General features: G+C 43.6%; 2 protein-coding genes across 6 annotated transcripts; one reads left to right on the forward strand and one right to left on the reverse strand.

Moving 5' to 3' along the window:
* Positions 1-94: 94 nt before the first annotated feature.
* pla1a (phospholipase A1 member A) lies at positions 95-15032 on the forward strand. 4 transcript variants are annotated; one of them, XM_031582996.2, is made up of 12 exons: positions 95-187; positions 3117-3378; positions 4340-4559; positions 6592-6769; positions 6973-7081; positions 10620-10721; positions 11006-11098; positions 11344-11529; positions 12179-12268; positions 12432-12540; positions 12966-13121; positions 13610-15032. In XM_031582996.2, the coding sequence occupies exons 2-12, from the start codon at positions 3309-3311 to the stop codon at positions 13695-13697; spliced, it is 1401 nt and encodes a 466-aa protein (XP_031438856.1). In that variant the 5' UTR covers positions 95-187; positions 3117-3308; the 3' UTR covers positions 13698-15032. The 4 variants fall into 4 exon arrangements, with proteins under 4 accessions (XP_031438856.1, XP_031438875.1, XP_031438865.1 ...); XM_031583015.2 differs by lacking the exon at positions 95-187 and having other exon boundaries at positions 2764-3215; positions 3306-3378; positions 4343-4559; XM_031583005.2 differs by lacking the exon at positions 95-187 and having other exon boundaries at positions 2766-3215; positions 3306-3378.
* Positions 15033-15421: 389 nt separating this feature from the next.
* On the reverse strand, positions 15422-21601 carry popdc2 (popeye domain containing 2). Of its 2 annotated transcripts, none has more exons than XM_012842325.3 (4): positions 20450-21601; positions 18681-18789; positions 17396-17825; positions 15422-15608 (listed from the first exon to the last, which is right to left on the reverse strand). In XM_012842325.3, the coding sequence occupies exons 1-4, from the start codon at positions 20944-20946 to the stop codon at positions 15526-15528; spliced, it is 1119 nt and encodes a 372-aa protein (XP_012697779.1). In that variant the 5' UTR covers positions 20947-21601; the 3' UTR covers positions 15422-15525. The 2 variants fall into 2 exon arrangements, with proteins under 2 accessions (XP_012697779.1, XP_012697778.1); XM_012842324.3 differs by having other exon boundaries at positions 15444-15608; positions 17222-17825.
* Between the last annotated feature and the right edge of the window lie 104 nt (positions 21602-21705).

Genomic DNA, 21705 nt, shown 5'->3' on the forward strand with positions numbered 1-21705 from the left:
CATAACCATACATTTACAATATTTACACACACCACACATATTATTGACATACTAACATACATAATAGACGTCACATCACACACCCCTCATGCCAATTCCCATCTCCCGTGGGACGTGGAGAAATACCGCTCCTCAGCAGCGCGCGCTTCTTCAAAGAAGCAGCAGTCCAGGAGTGCTGGGTGAAAGTGTGAGTATGTATGTATGTATGTATGTATGAATGAATTAACCTGGGTTATATGCTGTAACAGGGTAAATGTGACGACCTAGTGGGTACCACACTAGGACATGGATTGTAAAGTTAATAAAACAGGTGAACGGTGACAATGGTGAATTAAATGTGTTGTGTTATACCGCGGAAAAACTTCGTTGCAGCCATGTAATGGCGTTCGTGCCTGAACTCGCGCCAAACTCACACAGCCACCCATGAACACAGCCGCATGGAATGGGTAGCTAGCAGTGGTGGAATGTAACGAAGTATTTTTACTTCGTTACTGTACTTAAGTCAATTTTTACGTATCTGTACTTTACTTAAGTAAAAATAATAATGCATACTTTTTACTTTTACTCCATTAAATTTTTTTAGCAATTATCTATACTTTTACTCCGCTACATTTCTACAATATGTGTTGTTACTCGTTACATTTTATGAACACAGTTTCGCCAAAATGTTGCCTACACAAAACTATGGATTGCGTTGCTGTTTTGGAAGTTTAAACCAATCAGGTGGCTCTATCAACTCCAATGATATCAGGGTGCGCGTCTGGCAGCAGCACTAGCGGTAGCTTTGCCTGTTATACCTGAACATTCAACAGACAGCCTGACTACTGCCTATTCAACATGGATCCAGAGTCGGCCTGAACTGAGCCCTCTGATATGAGCCACCCTTGGCCCTATTTAAAAGATATGTTCGAGTTCAAAGGCCCCAAGAATGACTTCTGGAGGTTTCAATGCGTTTCCTGTCTCCCTCAAAAAAAGGAGTTGCTAGCCTTCAATAATTCGCCCTCAAATTTAAAGTAGCATATCGAGGTAAGCAGAGTGATTGCTATGCTAAGTTAATGTCCCTGACTTTTGAATACTGATATATGTATTTCATTCGTTTACTGACATGATATTAGTAATGTTATCTAGCGAAATGCATGTTGACATACAGCAATAGCATAAAAAAACCTGATTGTATCTTCATTATATATTTAACATATTGGTAAGATAAAGCTGGTAGGTTAGCTATGTCAAGCTAGCGTGCCTTGTTCTGTCCAGTTTTACAATTACATTTGTTTTTCATGTTCCATGTTTCCCTTTTTTACACGTTTACAATTAAATAAAAGATTTAAAGATATCACATGGTGTCTTTATTGGTTTGGCTTAATGGTATTAACTTTGCAAATAATCCCTGGTAGATAACTTGTCATCAGCAGAATTGTAAGATATAGTGTGAACAGTATTACAGATGGTAGGCACAATAAGTACACCAACCTTTCCAATTAACAAATGTTGTTGCTTATAATTATTACTAGTAGTGACATCTGTAGAGGCATTTATTACCAGTAGCTATTTCTTTATCAAAATGGCACAGCCTAGACATTGAGAGACAACCCATTGCGTGAGTACTTTTAATACTTAAAGTACATTTAAAAGTAAGTACTTTTTACTTTTACTTAAGTAGGATTGTTGATGTAGTACTTTTACTTTATTTTCCTGGGTACTTGTACTTTTACTTAAGTACTAAACTTCATTACTTCCTCCACCCCTGGTAGCTAGCGACAAACATGACTAGGCGTGTGTGTGTGTGCGCGCGTTCATTGTCTCTCTCTCCTGCTCTTGTCAACGAGAGTAAAGTCTCTTTCCCGCTCTTACGGGTAACGTGATATTAATAACTCCATGTTACTTTGGAAAGGGGAATTCACCTTTCCACAGGTAACCATTAGGTTGTCCGTGGTGCAGTTTTGAGCAAGAATGAGATCAAGCTCTTTTCCCGCTTTGTGAGTTGGAGAGTGGGGACCTGTTGTAGGTCAAATGAGTGAACCAGGGTCCGGAAGTCAGCTGAGTTTGGATTGTCAAGGTGGATGTTCATGTCATGTTCAAAGCGTGGGAAAAAAGTAGCGGCTTATAGTCCGGAAATTACGGTAATGTTGCCATACCCAGACAGAAGCGGTATGCTTGTCTACGGGTATGTTTACTATGCAAAATGCCCCTCACAATTCATAAACTTTCTCATTAGAAAATGTAATGTATGTCCTATCAGGGAGATGTGGTCCAAGTCCAAAAGGCGGATGGGGAACGCTGAATGTCGTCATTCAGTCCTACCCTTATCAAAATGGTCATCTACACTGAGGTCCATGTGCACTGCATGGATCTGCACTAAAGCACTACGGTCTCCTCAATTTCCTGTTGCCTTTGTGTGAAATCACTGCCCAGAAGGAACGTCCGAGTCGCTTTTCACTTTCCGGTGCAATGTGGTTGTCTTTGCAGTAGCTTCACAGAGACGGTCCACAGGCTTTAAGATGAACACATGAACTCACTCATACATAACGATCTCAATCATCTGACACGTCTGCATCCTTTTGTTTTCAAATTAGTCATGAGCCAAGCGCTTTTAATCCTTTGGTAGTTTGGGACTTAATCCCCTCTTACCCTAATTCTAATTACACAACACAAAACAATCCTTTTTCCACAACAAAACACACCCGCACAAATGCAGCACAGGGGGTCGGTCGACACAACTCTCTCATATGTGGCCTACCGTCGGGGCCACGATGCAGTTCTCACACTCGCCGATGAGACAGATGTTGCAAGAGTCACTAGGACCAGAGCGGTGCTGGAACAAAAGTCCAGCAGCTGAGCGCAAACAAACAGAGTCTTTCAGAGCCAATGAGAGCATTTGGAACCGACAGCTGCAAGAATCCAAATGGCACTTGTTTGTTTGTCTTCGCTCCCCTGCCGGTACAGGGTCCTCCCTCAGGGTATGGGATAGAAATGTGACACAGGCTCCTGAAGATACCTTTTTAATGGATGTGTGATGTGTTTTTTTTCACCATAGGGAAGAGACATTGTTTGTTTTTTTTGTGAGTTTCACTCACTGCACCTTTAAGTGGATTTTGTACTATGTTTCCCTGCAGATTGCTAAATCCGACGATAAGAAGATTGTAAAAGTGTTCGGTCACTTTTTCTAGGAGGAGAGTGGCATTTGCTGGGACCAAAAGGAAGCGGATGACTTGGTTGTTCAATTAAGACTTAAAAAGGAATGTTCCCTAAAACAAGTATTTCTTAATTCATTCTTTCTGATATTCATTCTTCATTTGACCCAGAAAATGGCCTGGAAATTCAACACAACAATGACTTTACTCAGCTTCCTGTTAGTCTGTGTGTCTACTGTACTGGGTAAGTACACCAGAAGTCTGGCAACTCCCGTCTGCCAGAAATACTTCCTTTTACCATTGACGTGTATGAACCAGATAAAAATTGTCAGACGAGCTGATCTGATTCGGGAAAACTCCTACAGATGTGACTATATATGACTGAGTGGGAGGAAAGGTTTCAGAGGTATGTGAGAACGGTGTTAGCAACCAACCCTTCAGACATGTTGAACAGTTCAGGTTATTGATGAAGTCTGAGTAAGCCAATGCCAAAACCACCCACGAAGACTTTCTGGGAAATGAATTACACAATAACTGTTATAACTGTACTTGCCAAACTGCCTCTGACAGTGAGCAAGAGTCTACAGTGAGTCAGTCAGCGAGCATATTTTCTGTACGGTGCACGTTTTTTTTATAGTTACGGAACAAATTACTAATTACTGACAAATTAATGTGAAGCATGGAATTAAGACTGCCTTGTGATCAATCAACAGCAGAAAATGGAATTAAGATTTGAGATTAACAAGTGTTTTTCCCGTATCAGTCAATAGCAGGAGATTGTATGTTTTGGAGCTGCATAAGGAAACGGGGGCTGTGGAATTTGTACTCTTGCTTCGCCACTATACTGCTTCTTTAACTTATAAAAGAAACAACAGTGAGAAGGGTCTTTTTTTCTTCGCAGAGTAGAAAACAAAGTGGTAATTGTTGAACAGAGAGCATTTAATCAGTGCGTCACAAAACACTCCATAGCTCTATCCTACCTCTGCGCTAATCTGATCTTGACTAAAACATCTTAATTAACTGTTCTTATAAATCGATATTTAGGAGCTTCAATCGCTTACAAAAATTGAATGAAAACAAAGAGTCATATGAGAAAAAATAATAGCTTAAATAAAATTAAAACTGTTAAATTATAAAAATCTACATATGAAAAATCATACAACTTTACCGGCCTCCTCTTGTTGACATTCGTCCCCCCCATCCAGCAGGTGGCGATGAGGTGCCCCCGTCTGAGTGTGTGGAGTTCAACAACCTCACCTGGCAGGAGTACAGGCAAGGGGCCAAGTTGCAGGTGCAGTACCTGCTGCTCACGCGCAGGAATGCCGACTGCGCCAGCCTCTTCACACACGACTCCCTGAACGAAACACACTCCAGCACACACTTCAACGCCTCCCTCCCCACTAAAATCATCATCCACGGCTTCAGGTGAGAGAGGGCAAGGAGCTGCCTGTCTACCTGTGGCCAGCCCGGAGCTCTGTGTGTGTGTGTGTGTGTGTGTGTGTCAGAGTTGTGTAAAATATGTGTGGTATTTGAGAGCTGATTGGCCCAAACACACTGTTTCTCTGTGAGGGGATGATGCGTTATCCATCTCCACCTGAGTTATTACTGGGTCAGAACCGTACTCTCTCCAATGCTTTCATCTTCTCTTTCCTTTGGGCTGCTCTTTGTACACTTTCTCTAATAGACTAGTGTGTGCTTACTCGTGAAAGGTCTCTTCTCAAAACTCTTTCAATAAAGCATCTACCAAATGAATAAATGTAAATGTTTTTTCTTCTCTGCAACCCTCTCGCTCTCTCTCTCTGTCTGCCTGTCTCTCTCTCTCTCTCTCTCTCTCTCTCTCGCTTTCTCATTGTCTCTCTCTCTCTGTCTGTGACTCTCTCTTCCTCTGTCTCGCTCTCTCTGTCTGCCTGTCTCTCTCTCTCTCTTTCTCGCTCGCTCTCTCTCTGTCTGAGACTCTCTCTCTCTTTGTCTGCCTGTCTCTCTCTCTCTCTATCAATTCAATGCAAATAGCTTTATTAGCATGACTGCATACAATAAAACATTGCCAAAGCATATTTACACAAAATATACAATTGAAATGAACATAAATTGATAAAACAAACAATAAGCAGTAACAATACAAAGGGCAAGCGGAACAAGAGGAAGTAAAGAACGATATAAACAGATAACAAGTTAATTATTAATTAATATACATTAAATATTAGCCATGTGGGATGGGGTTCACAGAACTGTGGAGCTCATGGCAGGCTGCTACTTATCTTGCTGCCAGTCTACAGCAGTCTTCCCTCTCTACTAGTAGAGCCGGGAGTCTCTCCAGATCATTTAGATGAAGGAACTCTGGGTATATTTGTATTACTTTGGCAAAATATTGGTTTCTAAGACTGGTATTGGTTGCAGTGAGGAAGTGCAGCTCTGTCTCTACTGTTCCCTGGTTACAATAAGAACACAACCTCTCCTCTCTGGGCAGCCAGGTCTGTCTGTGCCGGCCTACTTCTACTGCTAGGTTGTGCTCACTCGGTCTGTATTTAGTCAGTGTTCTCCTCAGTTTTGGATCAGACACTGTGGTCAAGTAGGTTGCCACAGTGTACTGTCTGTTAAGAGATACATTATGTTTACATGATACATTGTTCTGGGATTTTGTTAGTTTTGCCCAGTGATCTCTGTATTTTTCTTTTTCTTTCACCATAATTTGGTTGGGTCTAATTACTGTATATGAGAGTCTTTAGGCTGAGGTGATCGTGGTGTAATGACCTGAGTGTTTGATGGTTCACCCAGCCTCAGGACAAGTAGGCAAAGGGGACTCCTTTGTGGGTTCAACTCCTGGCAGCATTGGGCTTTGTAGGAAAAGGAGAATGGGTCACTTGTTTTAATGTGTTTACAGAAGTTTAGGGCCCCTTTTTTTATATTTAACAGTAGAGGATATTGGCCTAATTCAGCTCTACATGCAGAGTTGGGAGCTTTACTCTGCACCCGGAGGATACTTTTGCAAGACTGTGTATGCAGGATTTCAATGGGATGTTTGTCGCATTTTGTCCAGTCTTGTTGAGTTTGTGTACCCCACACCTTGCTGCCATATAATGCAATGGGTTCGATGATTGAATTCAATTGATTTGAACATTTTCAATATTATCTCTCTCTCTCTCTGTCTCTGACTTTCTCTCTCTCTTTCTCTGTCTGTCTCTCTCTCTCTCTCTGTCTGTGACTCTCTCTCTCTCCTTCTCTCTCTCTTTGTCTGTCTGTCTGTCTGTCTGTCTCTCTCTCTCTCTCTCTGTCTGTGACTCTCTCTCTGTCTGTGACTCTCTCTCTCTCTCTCTCTGTCTGTGACTCTCTCTCTCTCTCTCTCTCTCTATCTGTGACTCTTTCTCTCTCTCTGTCTGTGACTCTCTATCTCTCTCTGTCTGTGACTCTCTCTCTCTCCCTCTCTCTCTCTCTGTCTCTCTCTCTGTCTCTCTCTCAGGGCTCTGGGCAGTAAGCCTTCCTGGGTGAGAGGTCTGGCGCAGGCCCTGCTCAGGGCAGAGGACGTGAACGTCCTGGTGGTGGACTGGGTGTACACCGCCTCCTTCGCCTACAACCGGGTTGTGGAGAACTACAAGGAGGTTGCCATAGAGATATCAGTTATCATTAACCATCTCAGGGTGAGAGTCCACCAAATTAGGTCCTCTGGTTAAAGAGAATAGAATTCAACGCATAAGATATTACTCAAAGCTAGATACATAGTATCTGCATATACACTCACATTCTGTTTTGGTTGTTTATTGTTCTTCTGTTTTGTTGTTTGTTTGTTGTTGGATTGTTGTTTGTTTTGTTTGTACATTACTCTCTCCTCCTAATGACCCAGAACCATGGGAGTACACTGGAATCGTTCCACTTCATCGGGGTGAGCCTGGGAGCCCACGTGGCAGGATTCGTAGGAACACTATTCGATGGAAAGCTGGGGAGGATTACAGGTACCAACACAATCTACAGCATCTGCTGTGTTTCTGAATCTTCTTCATGCTCAGGAGTATATTTTAGTGGTGTAGTCTGTTGATAGTTGTTGTAGATGATGTTGTAGATGTGCATGTTGTAGATGTGCATGTTGTAGATCCAGATGTTGTAGATCCAGATAATAATAATAATAATTCAATTTTGTATAGCGCTTTTCTATATACCCAAAGTCGCTTTAACATTGTAGGGCAAGCAAGACAAGACAACAGTAAAATATAAGAAAAAGGATCGAACAAAACAGACAAACAGAACATTATAGAAAGAAAAGCTAACATATAAGTCTATTAGTGGAGGGGAGGGAGCAGGGGATGGCAAGGTTGAACAGGTGAGTTTTGAGGGAGTGTTTAAATAGTTCTATGTTGGGAGCCAGGCGGATGGGGAGAGGGAGGTCGTTCCAGAGGGAGGGTGCAGCAGCAGAAAAGGCCCTGTCACCCCAGGTCCGGCGATTAGTCCTGATGGTTTTGAGAGTGTTTGCGCCGGCGGACCTGAGGCAACGGGTAGGGGCGTGGAGGGGGAGGAGGTCAGAGAGGTAGGAAGGGGCCAGGTTATTGAGGGCTTTGAAGGTGGTGAGTAGTATTTGGAAGTTAATCCTGTGTTTGACCGGGAGCCAGTGGAGGTTTCGGAGGACCGGGGTGATGTGTTCATAGCGGCGGGTGGAGGTGAGCAGGCGAGCGGCAGAGTTTTGGACATATTGGAGTTTATTGAGGACAGTGTTGTGCACGTTCACACCTCTCATGAACTAGTTCAAAGTTCAGTTCATACAAGTAAACATGAATCGTTCACGTTCATAGTTCACCATTTAAATTCTGAACTAGTTCATAGTTCAGTTCATTTTCATTTTTTTTTTTAATTAGTATGTAGTACCATTTAAATAATGAATTATACAGGGAACTAATAATAATAACTTGCTCTTCAGCAATGATATGCTACTGGCTTAATCTCAGATCAACAAGGGCATGTACACTAAATGAAAGCCCGCTCAAAAGTTAGCATCGGTAAACCCTGTAACACTCGTATTTGTACATTAGCAGCGTATGCTAAGCGAGTTCACGAACAGTGCATCATGCTAGATCAATTAAGTGACAGTGCTCGTAACAATGATGAGAAAGCTAAACTATAACAAACACATAATGACAAGGTAGGCTACAAAGTCAAACTCACGTAAACATCGACGCACACAACTTCAACAAAGTGCAACGTTCAATTATGTGAAAATATGCCCGAAGTTAACTGCTACTCCATCTAAATATGCCATGAAGCGATATCAAAACATTGCACCGTGAGAAGTGGAGTCACATGACCAACGCAATTACCAAATATGGTCATTTACCGAAACATGGTCTGTCTGGGCAATTAAACAAATAATTACTATGGCCTTTTTAACAGGTACTGAGCAACTACATGGTACAAGCATTCGATTTAGACAGCGTCTTTCCTCAGCAGAAGGAAAACATTCCGTAATGTTTTAGCTAGACCTCAGTGGCGCTGGACCTCAGATAATATGAACGTGTTCACCGTTCAAATTCATTATTTGTCATGAAGTTGCGTTCAGTTCATCGTTCTCATAAAAATGAACGTGTTCAATGAACGCGTTCTTTTGAACGCGTTCATGCACAACACTGATTGAGGACAGTGTTTGGGGAGCCATATAGAATGCTGTTACAGTAGTCCAGTCTGGAGGTTATGAGGGCATCCGAGTTTGGGTGGTGGCGAAGGACAGAGAGGGCCGGAGGCGTGCAATGTTCTTGAGGTGGAAGAAGGCGGTTTTGGTGACGTGGTTGGCGTGGGGTAAGAAAGAGAGGGTGGGATTTAAGATGATACCAAGGTTACGGACCTGGGTGGAGGGGGTGATGGTGGAGCCGTCAATGTTGAGGGAGAAAGTCTGGGCTGAGTGGGTGAGGTGTTTTGGGCCGATAATGAGTATTTCAGATTTATTGCAGTTGTTGTAGATGTTGTAGATCCAGATGTTGTAGATCCAGATGTTGTAGATCCAGATGTTGTAGATGCAGATGTAGTCTTCTGAGGCTTTCACTCCCATTTGCTATTCCAAATGGCATAGACAATTATGGACATACCAAGGCATACTAACCACTTTTCAAATGCAATGGACTGTGTTATTTTACATATTGCCCTTCAGGTGATATAATTTGGCATTTTAAGTTTTACACTGAAACTGAAGTTGTCAGTTTGAGCCGTTGCTCGTTACGGTTTCCCACATAACTCAGGCATCCGCACAATAGTCTGAGTGACAACAACAATCAGGTCTGCTGAATCCTTCGGGAGAGCTCACTTTTTTTTTTAGAGGAAAATAAGATGAAAAAAAACATGCATGATGCTCGCACGTTTTCGCCTTGCACGCTGAACATTCCCACAATATCTCATGGCACCTTGATAAAATGATCCAGATTTTGACACTATCAGTCACTTTCTGGGAACTGACGTCTTGACCTTGCTAATCGCTAATGCGAGAGGCCCTTGCTGAAACAAAGATTTATTTTTGTCATAAATCAACTGCTCCCACAGCCCACAACAGGGACACATTAGCCTTGTGACAGACTGGCTCTGTGCATCTTTGGCTCTGGTAGCCGAGAGGGAGGAGGCTGCCCCTCATTACCATTGACTGAGGAGAGACCGATGGCCTTGATGGGGCTGAAACAGGCTTCTGAGTGTCCGGAACGAGGACAAACACTCAGCCAGACAATGAGGGTCACTACAGATCAAAACACACTCACACACACTGTCCTCTTCAGTTCTGTGTGTGTGTGTGTGTGTGTGTGTGTGTGTGTGTGTGTGTGTGTGTGTGTGTGTGTGTGTGTGTGTGTGTGTGTGTGTGTGTGTGAGAGAGAGAGTGTCTCTATGTGTGTGAATGTGTGTATGTGTGTGAGAGAGAGAGAGTGACTGTCTGTATGTGTGTGAATGTGTGTGTGTGTGAGAGAGAGAGAGACTGTCTGTATGTGTGTGTGTATGACTGTGTATGTGTGTGTGTGTATGAGACAGAGAGAGTCTGTGTGTGTGTTTGTGTGTGTGTAGTTGTGGGAGCTGGTGTTTGTGTGTGTGTGTTGCTTGGGGGGAGTGTGAAAGAGGCTTTCAAAAAGAGAGACAACAACAGCAGCTGTATCTTGACAAGTTGGAGAGGGGTAAAGGGTGTCGGGGGAGTACAAAGAGGCGAGACAAACAAAAGCAATTTTCCAGATTGTTCTGCCAGAATTGCTCTCCTCACCACATAGGAGTAGGTCTAACATCTCGGTTCCTTCATGGCAACGCTTTGTCAAGTTATTATTCTTATAAAAAAAGGCCAGCACTGACAACAAGATAGCATTGAACACTGTGTACAGGCTGCTAAATTTGTGACCTAAAGGATTATAAAAGCACCATAGACGTCGACTTGTAGAAATACTGGATAGATTTCTTGTACCGATTTCCAAATATATTTATACTTATATACATACACAAGTATAATCCATATGAGTGCCCTGTTCTCATCGGTCCCCTGGTTAGGTCTGGACCCAGCTGGGCCTATGTTTAAAGGGAACGATGTGTACGACCGGCTGGACCCCTCTGATGCTCTGTTTGTTGAGGCCATCCACACCGACTCGGACTGTAAGAAAATGTCTTTATTGCATCAGCCATAACATAAAGAGATAAAGTTAACATAAAGTTTGGCTTACATGCGAACATTGACATGTTTACATTTGTATGCTTCGTTAATTGCAGTCCTTGGCTTTGTTTTGACTAATAGTAACTTCGGTCGTTCATTAATTATGATGTTTAGTAACTAAATGCTGACACTTTAATTGGGTTTGAAGCTTGTACATTAACATCATGACCTAATAACATCATTCATAAATAACTGCTCATTGAACGGAAATTCACTCACGTGGTAGATTTCGGTATCTCCATCCCCGTTGGGCATGTTGACTTCTTCCTAAATGGGGGTATGGACCAGACAGGATGTGCTCGCTCAAGGTTCGCATCAAGTAAGTACAGAGTTGTTTACTGTTGTGTACTGCAGTTTTGAATGTGTAATCCTGTGCCTAAATTCATAGTAGGATTTTTTTTTTTTAAATGTTGTAATGAATAGGAATCCAGCTCCCTGACTACTGTCATTGTTATTCTTTTTTTTTTTACAGTGGAAGTGTGGAATCTATTTGTGGTATAAATAATTGTTCAGCTGGTTTAGTCCCTACCTTCTTTCTGCCTTAGTACGCACGTATGTTGTCAGTTCTTATTTATTTCCCAGTGTATGGCTATGTGATATGTGACCACATGAGGGCGCTGCACGTCTACATAAGCGCACTGAACGGCACATGCTCCCTGATGGGTTTCCCGTGCTCCAGTTACGATGACTTCCTAGCGGGAAACTGCTTTGATTGCCAGGGTACTTTTGATGGGACCTGTCCTCGCATCGGTAATGAAATTGGAAACGAATGTGAACACTGTAATGTATTATTTATTTGTTGACGTTTGTGGTGGAGTTTGGTAAGCTTTGTGAAAAGGTAACTGTAAAAGTGCAGGCCAATATAGGCCTGCCTGCATATTAAATCATATGAATTATTATTATTTATTTATTGTTGCACAAAAGTAGCCACATGTAATGGTAGAAATCTATCTTATTTTAACATATCAGATTTTAGAGTTGTGGACAACCTCTAGTCCCATATCCTAATTATGCAGAAGTGGGGCTAATTAAAGAATTAAGTTCAATTTAACACAGTCTCATCCAGTATTGTCTTACAGTCATTACATACATAATTTACTGTTACAGTTATAAGGTAGCTTACCGGAACCTCAGACTATGCTCAAGGTCCTTTTCCATGTCTCACTGTCTAAGCATGGTAGTCAAGTATGTAGTGTATCTAGCTGCTTATCTATGTAGGTGGAGATACAATGTCAAACTGATAGGGTTTCTCAGCCCTAATGTATACCAAAGGCATTTGATGTCATTGTGTGTGTGTGTGTGTGTGTGTGTGTGTGTGTGTGTGTGTGTGTGTGTGTGTGTGTGTGTGTGTGTGTGTGTGTGTGTGTGTGTGTGTGTGCGCGCGTGTGCGCGCGCACAGGCTTGCTGAAGAACAGTGGGTTGACCAAACACCCTCTCCCCATTCAGCAGAAGGTCTACCTCCTGACCACCTCCACTCCTCCATTTTGCGGTGTGTATCTGTGTGTGTGTTAGGGTGGGTGTGTGTGTGTACCTATGTGTGTTTCAGTAACATCTAAAGAGTAACACTGATGTTCCGGTGCATGCATTGCTCCTCACAATGATTGACAGCTCACACCTGAGCTGTCACACCTGATCTTGCTCTTTGCGTGTAGCCCATCACATTCTGGTGGAGGTGGAGGTGTCGCCTCTGGACAAGAGTGCTGAGCTGGAGGTGACCTTGAGGACCGTGGGAGGGCCAGAGACAAAGAACGCCTTCAAGCTGTGAGTGTGGGGCCATCGTCATCTTCATCTTCATCATTAGAGCACAAGACCTTTAGGCAGAAAATATTAGGGTTTTTTCAAGGGATGGTGTTAGGAAATTTTGGGAATCATGGGTAATTCAATGTGTTAAATGTACAATACAAATAAAACTGCCATTATTAAGAATTGTAGGAATTGTTAAGAACTGTACATACATAGCAACATCCATGGTTTTTGAGAAGGCAAGTGTAAGGGAATGTATGGGGATGTATGTGTCAGTGGAAAATGTAAACATTTCCACATGTGTGTGTATATATATAAGTATTCCTGAATTGCTTAGAGGTACCATGGGCAATATGTGTGTGTGTATGTGTGTGTGTGACTGCGCTGTGTGTGTGTGTGTGTGTGTGTGTGTGTGTGTGTGTGTGTGTGTGTGTGTGTTTCAGCCACACTAAGGAGAATGTGTATAAGCGGGTGTTTGGCCACCCTGAGGTTCTGTGCAAGATCGACTCCCTCGGGCTGAAGAGCACGGGAGCTCGTCTCTTCAGACAGGGGGACATGCACATCACGTCTGTGTGCCTCTCACAGTTCCCCCGCCACAGGTGGGCAGTGCATAGTACTACTACTCCCTATATCCTCACACACAGCAGGGGCCTACTCTCTCACACACATACATAAACACACACTCACACACACACACACACAAATCCCCGGGCTGTGGGTTTTCTCTGGCCCAGTTCAGTCTATTTCAATCCATTTCATTGAATTTAAATTAGTATAGCCAACACAAAATTATTTTGTTAACTTAGCTGTTATGGGGTTTCAGTTCAGGTTGGTAAACTGGTATGGCATGTAGCATAGCTAAAGCATCAGTGATCACACAGAAATCGCTAGCTCTGATTCAAAACTGTGTACTACTTTGTAGATTACATTTAATTGAATATATTTTTAATGCACCAAACTATCTTTCCCTCATATGCACATATACAGTATACTCAGATAGCTACTAAACGTAACCCGTTTGAGAGTAAATGTTGCCGTGTATGTATCTAAAGTAGTTCACTTATTCTTGTCCTGTCTCTCTTCGTAGGGACAAAAAGCCATTGTGCGTGACAAATATCAACCTGGACAGAGGAGTCTTATGGACACATGAGTTTGTGCAGCTGTGTGAGAGTTAGGCATCAAAGACCACCACACTTACACATTATTCATAGGGATATACATACACACACACAGTAGTGTTATAATCACACACAGTAGTAGTATTAGAAACACCCAGACACACACACACACATTCATGAGAACACACACACATTCATGAGAATGAGAACACACACACACACATAATAAGACACCTGCTGGAACTTTTGCAACTCATATCCTGTTGCAGTCATAAACAAATTGAGGTATAATTCACTGAGCGTGGCATTCACATCGTAAAACATATCTTCATCTACAAATAGCACCCAGCATCGCTTTGAACTTAACACACATTTACAAGGAACTCGCTCACATATGCACATACACACACATACCCAACACACACAAAACACGCTGTAATGCTGAGTTGCACACACACGCTTGATGGAACTGTCTCAACCACAGCCACAGTGCTAGACAGGACAGGGTGTTCTGAGCTGTACCCACAAGATTTAATTTCCTCACAGACAGAGCTGCTGTTATTGTCATTGGTTTTTACAAAGAAAAATAGAGTAGCATGCTGCTAACGCTAGCTCAAACTATTCTAGTTCTTCCCTATGCTACTCCATGTGTTTCAATGTATTTTTGCGTAGTGTCTGTGAGAGTGCATCACGCAGTGTTTTATATACATCCTCATTTGGAGTGAGTAATGAACAGAGCTTTAAAGAGCAGTTTTTCTTATATTTGAATATTTGAACACGGAAGGCTTGAAGTAGGAGGCTCAGATGATGCATTTTCAAAAAGAGCTTTATTGAGACGGCGATTTGGCCCCCAGAAAAAAAAATACATTTTTATATTGTGTCCATATGCAGGCAGTCCCATCCTTTTGGGAAAAGAAAAGCAAAACCACACTTATTCACATTTTGCCACAGCACTGTTTGCCTTTAGTTTCTATACGGTGTCTGTTTGAACATCCTGAAATACCCAAAGGCATTAACTGTCTAACATTTGGAACCATGGAAACCCAGACCATTGTAAAAACCAAACGTGTTTATCAAGTGATTCACAGTCCCTTAATTCCATAATATGTTCAGAAAAAAACTTACATCACACAAAACCCCTTCCCATTCCCTTTTATTCATTCAAACATAAAACACGTGACCATAGAAATGTGGAATCATATGCATTAACACAACATCTAAAGACGAAAGAGAGAAAAAAACTCAGCACACAAGATGTCTCTGTGACGTGAGGGAGACGGAGTGGAAGTTTGTGACGTGAGGGAGACGGAGTGGAAGTTTGTGACGTGAGGGAGACGGAGTGGAAGTTTGTGACGGCTCTTCATTCCTCATGAGAGTAAACCCTGTACCACACCATGGCTTTGTGTTCCTTTTTATAAATATTGTCTTTGGAGTTTGGCATCAAAAGTTCCTTCTGGGGGGTGGGGGGTGAGAAAGAATAGACAGAGGCGAAAGGAGCAGTCCAGGATTCCGACGAACACGGAGGCGAGTCCGAGCCACTTTGTTTCCAGAGCCAGGATTGTGTATGAACAGTGGAGTTTTTTTTTTTTTAGCACACACACAAAGAATACAAAGAATGGACAGCCGGAGGACCATGAAGAGCAATTTGCGGAAGTTTACAAAAAGCGTACTAGATTAGAATCATGGACTGCACCTTTAAAGAAGAGAGAGAGACAGAAAAGCCAGAAAGCATACAATGGCAGAAAAGAAGAATGAAGCAGAAGAATATAAGTTATTATGGCAAAGGCAGAGAGAGATAAGGAGGGTGAGAACTGGAGGGCATGGCGTGGAGCTTAGCTCCCCCGTCTGGGTCATGGTATGGTCCATATGCTTGGCCAGACCACTGTCACAGCTTAGGGGTGTCCGTGGGGGCCAGGGGAGCCCGACCCCTCTGGTATCGCGCTGGTGGAACTCCAGAAGTGTCTCCCTCTGTGGGTCAAACAGAAGGTCGTACTCAGAAACAAACACAGTAGGTAAAAAAAACAGACGGCTGTTAATAGTACAGGCACATTGTCCAAACCATTTCAAAAGTCAGGTAGTCCAGTACTGAGAGTCATGTTATTGCAGGCACCATGGCCATAGGAGATTGATTCATGGGGATGAATTCATTATTTCGAGAAGTGCAGACATAACAAATGTGGTAATGGTATTCAGAACATGTGCATAAAGACATACAAATGTAAGATGTAACACATACTGTATATATAAATATGGCTATGAAACACACAAAAATGAGGAGATGGGAGTTGTTGAAGTCACGGGAGGTCTGGTACTGTGTTCACTAGGGCTGTGGCTGTGATGTTCCCCCATGCGGCCCAGTTCTAACAGACCCCACATTCCCCTCTAAACCCCATCTGAAGGTCAGCATAGAGTCCAATGACAGAGGAACCCTCCTCTCTGCAGCTGTCGTGGCATCAGACACCTTCCCATACACGCACGCACACACAAACACACACACACCATACTCACGCTAACCTCTCAACAACCCAACCCCTCTCTGCAATCCAGCCATTTGAAACATGACACCCCACCTTATCCCAGGTCACACATACACACACACACACACACAAACGCTGTAGACAAGGGCATGTTTCGGGAGAGGTTGTTTTGTTGATCTGGATTAATGCTTTGCTTCCCAGGACGTTCCCAGTGTTTCCAGTCCTTTAATCCAACCACAGACACACACACACACACACACACACATACATAGTTCTACACACACAAGCAACTGTACAAACACACACACACACATTACACTGTACAAACATACATACAAACATACACACAGACAGATACACACACACACACACACACACACACACATAGTTCTACACATACAAGCAACGGTACAAACACACACACACTTTACACTGTACAAACATACATACAAACATATGCCAGATTTGCAACTTCAAATACAACCATGAAGGTCATTTTGTGATAATCTTTTTCATTCAGCACAGTACTTTATTTCCCTATCTAGGAAAGAGTCCTAATATTTTTTGAAGCCACAAACACACTTACACACACACACACACACACAAACACACACACACACACACACACACACACACACTACCTCCTTGGACAAAGCACGTGACACAGAGGGACATTCACAGGAAAACTTAAACGGGGGGAAAGCGGTATCTGTTGATATTTAATTGAAAATCTTCATAGGCAGCTTGAATCAAAGAAAAGAAAAGCTCTGCCTTGGACTCTTAATATGCTGACGATGGAAATCAAATCTTTTCATATCCTACACTGTCATGTTATAAAAATGTGTGAGAACAAAACCAAATGAATAGGGATAACACAGCAACATAGCATAGCAAGCACAGCATCACACACACAACACGCCACTTCTCTTCTCTCTGTTAGTCATGTTGTGGTGTGCCAGCATGGTGTCATATTAGTAAGGATGTGCCACTTCAAACAAGCACCCCTTTCGCCCAGTACCGTCCCCCCCAAAAAAACCTCACTGCATGTCCTACACACTCCCACCCAGCCACCCCCCGCCCTGGCACCTGCACGCGTGTACTTACATGAAGCCTAAGTAGTGACCTCGTGTGTTAGCTCCAGCACCCTCCCCCTCAAAAAGAAAAAAACACCACAAAAAGAAAACTCCCTCTACTTCAAATAACTTTCTCTCCCATAATCCATTAGCGAGCCTGCAATGTCAGCAAAGTCCTCCAGGACCAGGCTGGTGGAGTCCTCACCCGAGGGCAGCTCCGTGTCCGACGGGCAGGACTGCTGCCGTGTGGAGGGGCCCACCGCGGGCGCCCTCCCCCGCTCCTGGGGGGCGCTCTCCGATTTGGGCTTCTGGGTGTCGGGCAGGGGGTCAACGGTGACCACGGCCTGGTCACCGTGGCTACCGAAGGGTGGGGCCGAGCTACTGCTGCCGCTGCCCCGCTCGCTGGCCTGGGCGGAGGGGGCGAGGACGTGGTACAGGCTGGGCAGGCGGATGTCGAGGCGCACGCCGCTCTTGGCGAAGAGCTTGTCGTTGAGCGAGTAGAGCTTGTCGGCGATGTCGTTGCCCAGCATGACGGAGAAGAGGCGGGCCACGTAGCGCTCGCGCGACAGCAGCAGGTAGAGGCGCCGGCGGCTCCAGGAAATGTAGCGGCAGTCTGTCTCGGCCGTCAAGGTCACCTGAGGTCAAAGAGGTCATGGGTGTCAGGCATATCAAATCGAAATATGAGGACATAAATGATATGACTGTAGCAAAGACACAACAGTCAGGCTTTTCTTTGGCTCTGTGCTATTTATTTTCACAAAGGAAAACAAGCTTCAAACTGAAGAGGAGAGAAGAACAAACACTGGTTCAGGGATCTTATACGCAGACTCAGGTTACAAGACAAGGGTGACACAGACACTAACAGGAGATTACACATAACACACTGACACTGACACTCTAAATGGAACATTAAGCCTAGAATAGAACACTATATAAACATAAACACACGCACGGAATTCTGGGAGTGCACAACCCCTATATTTGCCCCGCAACAATACATAGAAATCATTATAAAATTATTATTAGTTATAATTACAGGTGAACGTATGAAAATGAAAACACTTAGACACTTGCCATCTCAGAGTAGTGAACTAGGTCTGTACCATTGAAGAATTAGATTATCTGTGACAAATAACAACAATTGGATGACTTGTGTGATGCGATGTGATGCGATTTAATAGCATACACTTAAGGGGGTTCAGGCCCTGGGCTCTGTAAAGCACCTAGAGACAATGTTATTATTTTGGCGCTATATAATTACAATTAAATTGAATTGAATTGAATTGAATTGAATTAAATCACCTCTCACCTTTTTTCACTCAGATGTAGAGTGCTCAAGAAATAATGATGATCAAATATGTTTTCAATATTGATGAGCATAAAAAGTGATATATTAGTGTGGCCAGAGAAGAGTATTGGGCTGTGTTCATGAAACCTAGATCAGATGTAACCTTGATCAGACTAGAAGTAGGTTCACATGAGACAGGTACCTGAAAATTCCCCTCCTCCGTTGGTCTCAGTGATTCCCATTCAGGGGAGTCCAGAAACTGGTGGGGGAAAATGTAGTGCAGGAACTGACCCTCCAAAGACACGCGGATCCTTGAAGAAACATGAGCGAGAACAGAAAGAGGAGAGAAGAACAAATTAGCCCCAGGGCTAGAGAGCATGGACACTGGCACTGCATGAGGGCATCATGTTACTGTTTTTAGACAAATAATGCATCCATCCCAGTACACATCCTACAGTCACTGAGGCACTTATGAATGGTTGTTAACTGTATCATTTTATTGTCTTCAAAGGACAGACATAACACCAAAAATATAGTATTAAAGATATTAATCTAGTAGTAAGCTTAGTAAATAAAAATATATTATTGTACTTCATCAGGTCTCCTGGAATTGCTGAAAAAGGATGACTGAGATGACTGAAGATGACCCAGTACAACCAAAAGCAGCAAATTGTAATGATCAAAGATCAATATCTAATCTAATCTAATCGATATCTAATCAAAAATAATCAAAGATAGAATCCTACACCACATGGCGCAATCTTCAATTAGTCGATACAACCCAAGTGTATCTGAATATCTGAGTATCTGAGAGGCCTTCTGGTTAGCTAACTTTCAGGCGTAAACTGCTATGAACTGTAAAAGTCATTGGTATGAAGAGGCATGGGCAGTCAGTTACTGCCACATTACCTCCTGAGAACACAACCCTACACGTTTTATGTAATCCAATGGAATCTGTTTGAAGGCTCTCTGGAATTCTTTCCACTCCAGCAGTGTGGGAATGACAATGGTTAGTGGGAAACAGACATCCAGGGAACAGTGGACATTTTTTAAATGTATCCCATTTATTTCCAGTGACCAAAAAAAAAGGCCTGGAAAAATGTCCCGGAGGCTTTTGGAAAAACATTATTTTGGCAATAAACACACAGCCAGTTTTGCAACTTCAAATACTTTTGGTAGCTAGCACAACATAACTTCAGTTTTAGTTCTTTATCAAACACGGAATTGTTCATGACCATTCACGTGCCAAATAGACTGCACTCCAGGTCACCTAAGTAAATAATGAGTTCAACCCTGTAGGTCTTATCCCATCATGTCAGCTACTTGTCTAAAGAGTACCATCCTCAGCCAAATCCCCTGACACCAGAGACGCACTCCTACTCTGAAGAGAGAGGAGAGAAAGGCAACTTTTAACCCCACTCACTGACTGGTTTACAACCTGGAACTGCATGGATGTATTTCAAACCCCTTATCCTGTTTCCATCTGAGTTGGCCTGCTGGGAGTCTCTCTGAAGTCTCTCCTTTTTAGACCACCATTTTGGATGTGGCTAATGACAAATATGTCACTCAAAGCAAATGTTTATAGGAATGCACTCACTTTATTTGACATAAAACACACCAAACAATTCTGTGCACATTATGTGGTATGCGTGTTTGTTTACTAATGAATATGGAGAGAGAAGTCAAGCCTTCTCTGTGTTTTAAAACTCTTCCAGCAGCTGGAAAGTAGGCTGTGACAGGGCATGAGGTATATCTGAAAAGACATAAATACATGCACAGTGCGCACGCGCACACACATCACACACACACACACCACACAATGGCACTCACACCAGATGTTTGGTAACACCTTCAGACACACTTCACACCCAGTTCATTTCCCACAGATTTCCAGCTCTGCCATCCTAACAGCGTACATACTCATTCTTTCTTAAACCCTTTCAGTTAAAGCCGAAAGCACTGGTCACTTACCTCCCTGAGAGCAGGAAGGACAGCTGGTCGATGGGTGTCTTGCCCTCCACAGCGTAGGTCTCCTCGGTGCCCAGCGCCAGCACCTTGTTCTCGCAGGAACCTGTGATCTGCTTGAACACCTGCACGGGCACGCCGAGCGGCACGAAGACGGCCGTGTAGACCGCCGACAGCTCCTCGCTGGCCAGCCCGTCGCGCAGCAGCCGCACCACCAGGTGGCAGATCTGGCACAGGCACGCCGCCACCATCAGGACGTACCACACGAACGCGTCCAGGCCGCAGATGGTCACGAAGCCCCACAGCGCCAGGCAGACGTACGCCGGCACCAGGAGGCTGAAGATGTAGAGCGCCCCGTACGCCCCGCTGCCACCCATGTAGCCCAGGATGAGGACGGTGTTGCCCAGGTGGTAGAGGGCGCCCTCGGTGGTGTTGGTGAAGCCGTCGCATTGCTGGTGGCCGTAAAGCACGGTGTTGAGTAGAGTGGAGTTATCCCCACTCATGGTTCCTTCCCTGTGTGATCTAGTCCACACTATTCTCTATTTATCACACGGAGATATCCAACAAAGTAAAGTAAAGTTAAAAAATAAAACAAGTGGAAGCTGAGAGCAGACAGAAAGGCTTTGTCCTCAAAGTGCAGCGGATTCTTCAGTAAAACATCTCTGACATTTCAGCAATGCTGACAGATTGTTCCCGTTCGTTGTGATGTCCTGTTGTTTAACAGCGCTTGTTTATTTCCACGACGACTTCTCGTCGACTTTCCCAAGTAGAAAACCCTTTACCAGTCGGCACGACGCACTGGAATAGAATCTTCTTCATATTAGGAGTCTGTCCATCTCCTTCCAACACCCTCCAGCACTTTCATGTATATTTTACCCTAAAACCTCCCTCTCCCCTCCTCACACAAAGTGAAGTGAGTGATCTTGGTCATTGAGAGAGAGGGAAAGGTAGGAGAGAGAGAAGGGGGGGGGCAGAGAGAGAGAGAGAGTGGGGGACAGAGAGAGGGGGACAGAGAGAGAGAGAGAGAGGGACAGAGAGTGGGATAGAGAGGATCCTACAAGGATAACCATGTTTGGAATTGAAACCTAAGGAGCAGGGAGCCACAGACAGAAAGCAGACCACTTACTTAACATAACAGCGCAAAGGAGCACGGGGGGCCGGGCACACCATGATAACAGGGCGGCAGAAAGAGAGCACCAGCACTCACCAAAACCTCCAGGAAAAAATCACACCACCCCACACATCTGTCTGTGCTTTTCTAC

This window comes from Clupea harengus, chromosome 2, assembly GCF_900700415.2.
Source record: "Clupea harengus chromosome 2, Ch_v2.0.2, whole genome shotgun sequence".
In the NCBI taxonomy this organism is placed as follows: Eukaryota; Metazoa; Chordata; class Actinopteri; order Clupeiformes; family Clupeidae; genus Clupea; species Clupea harengus.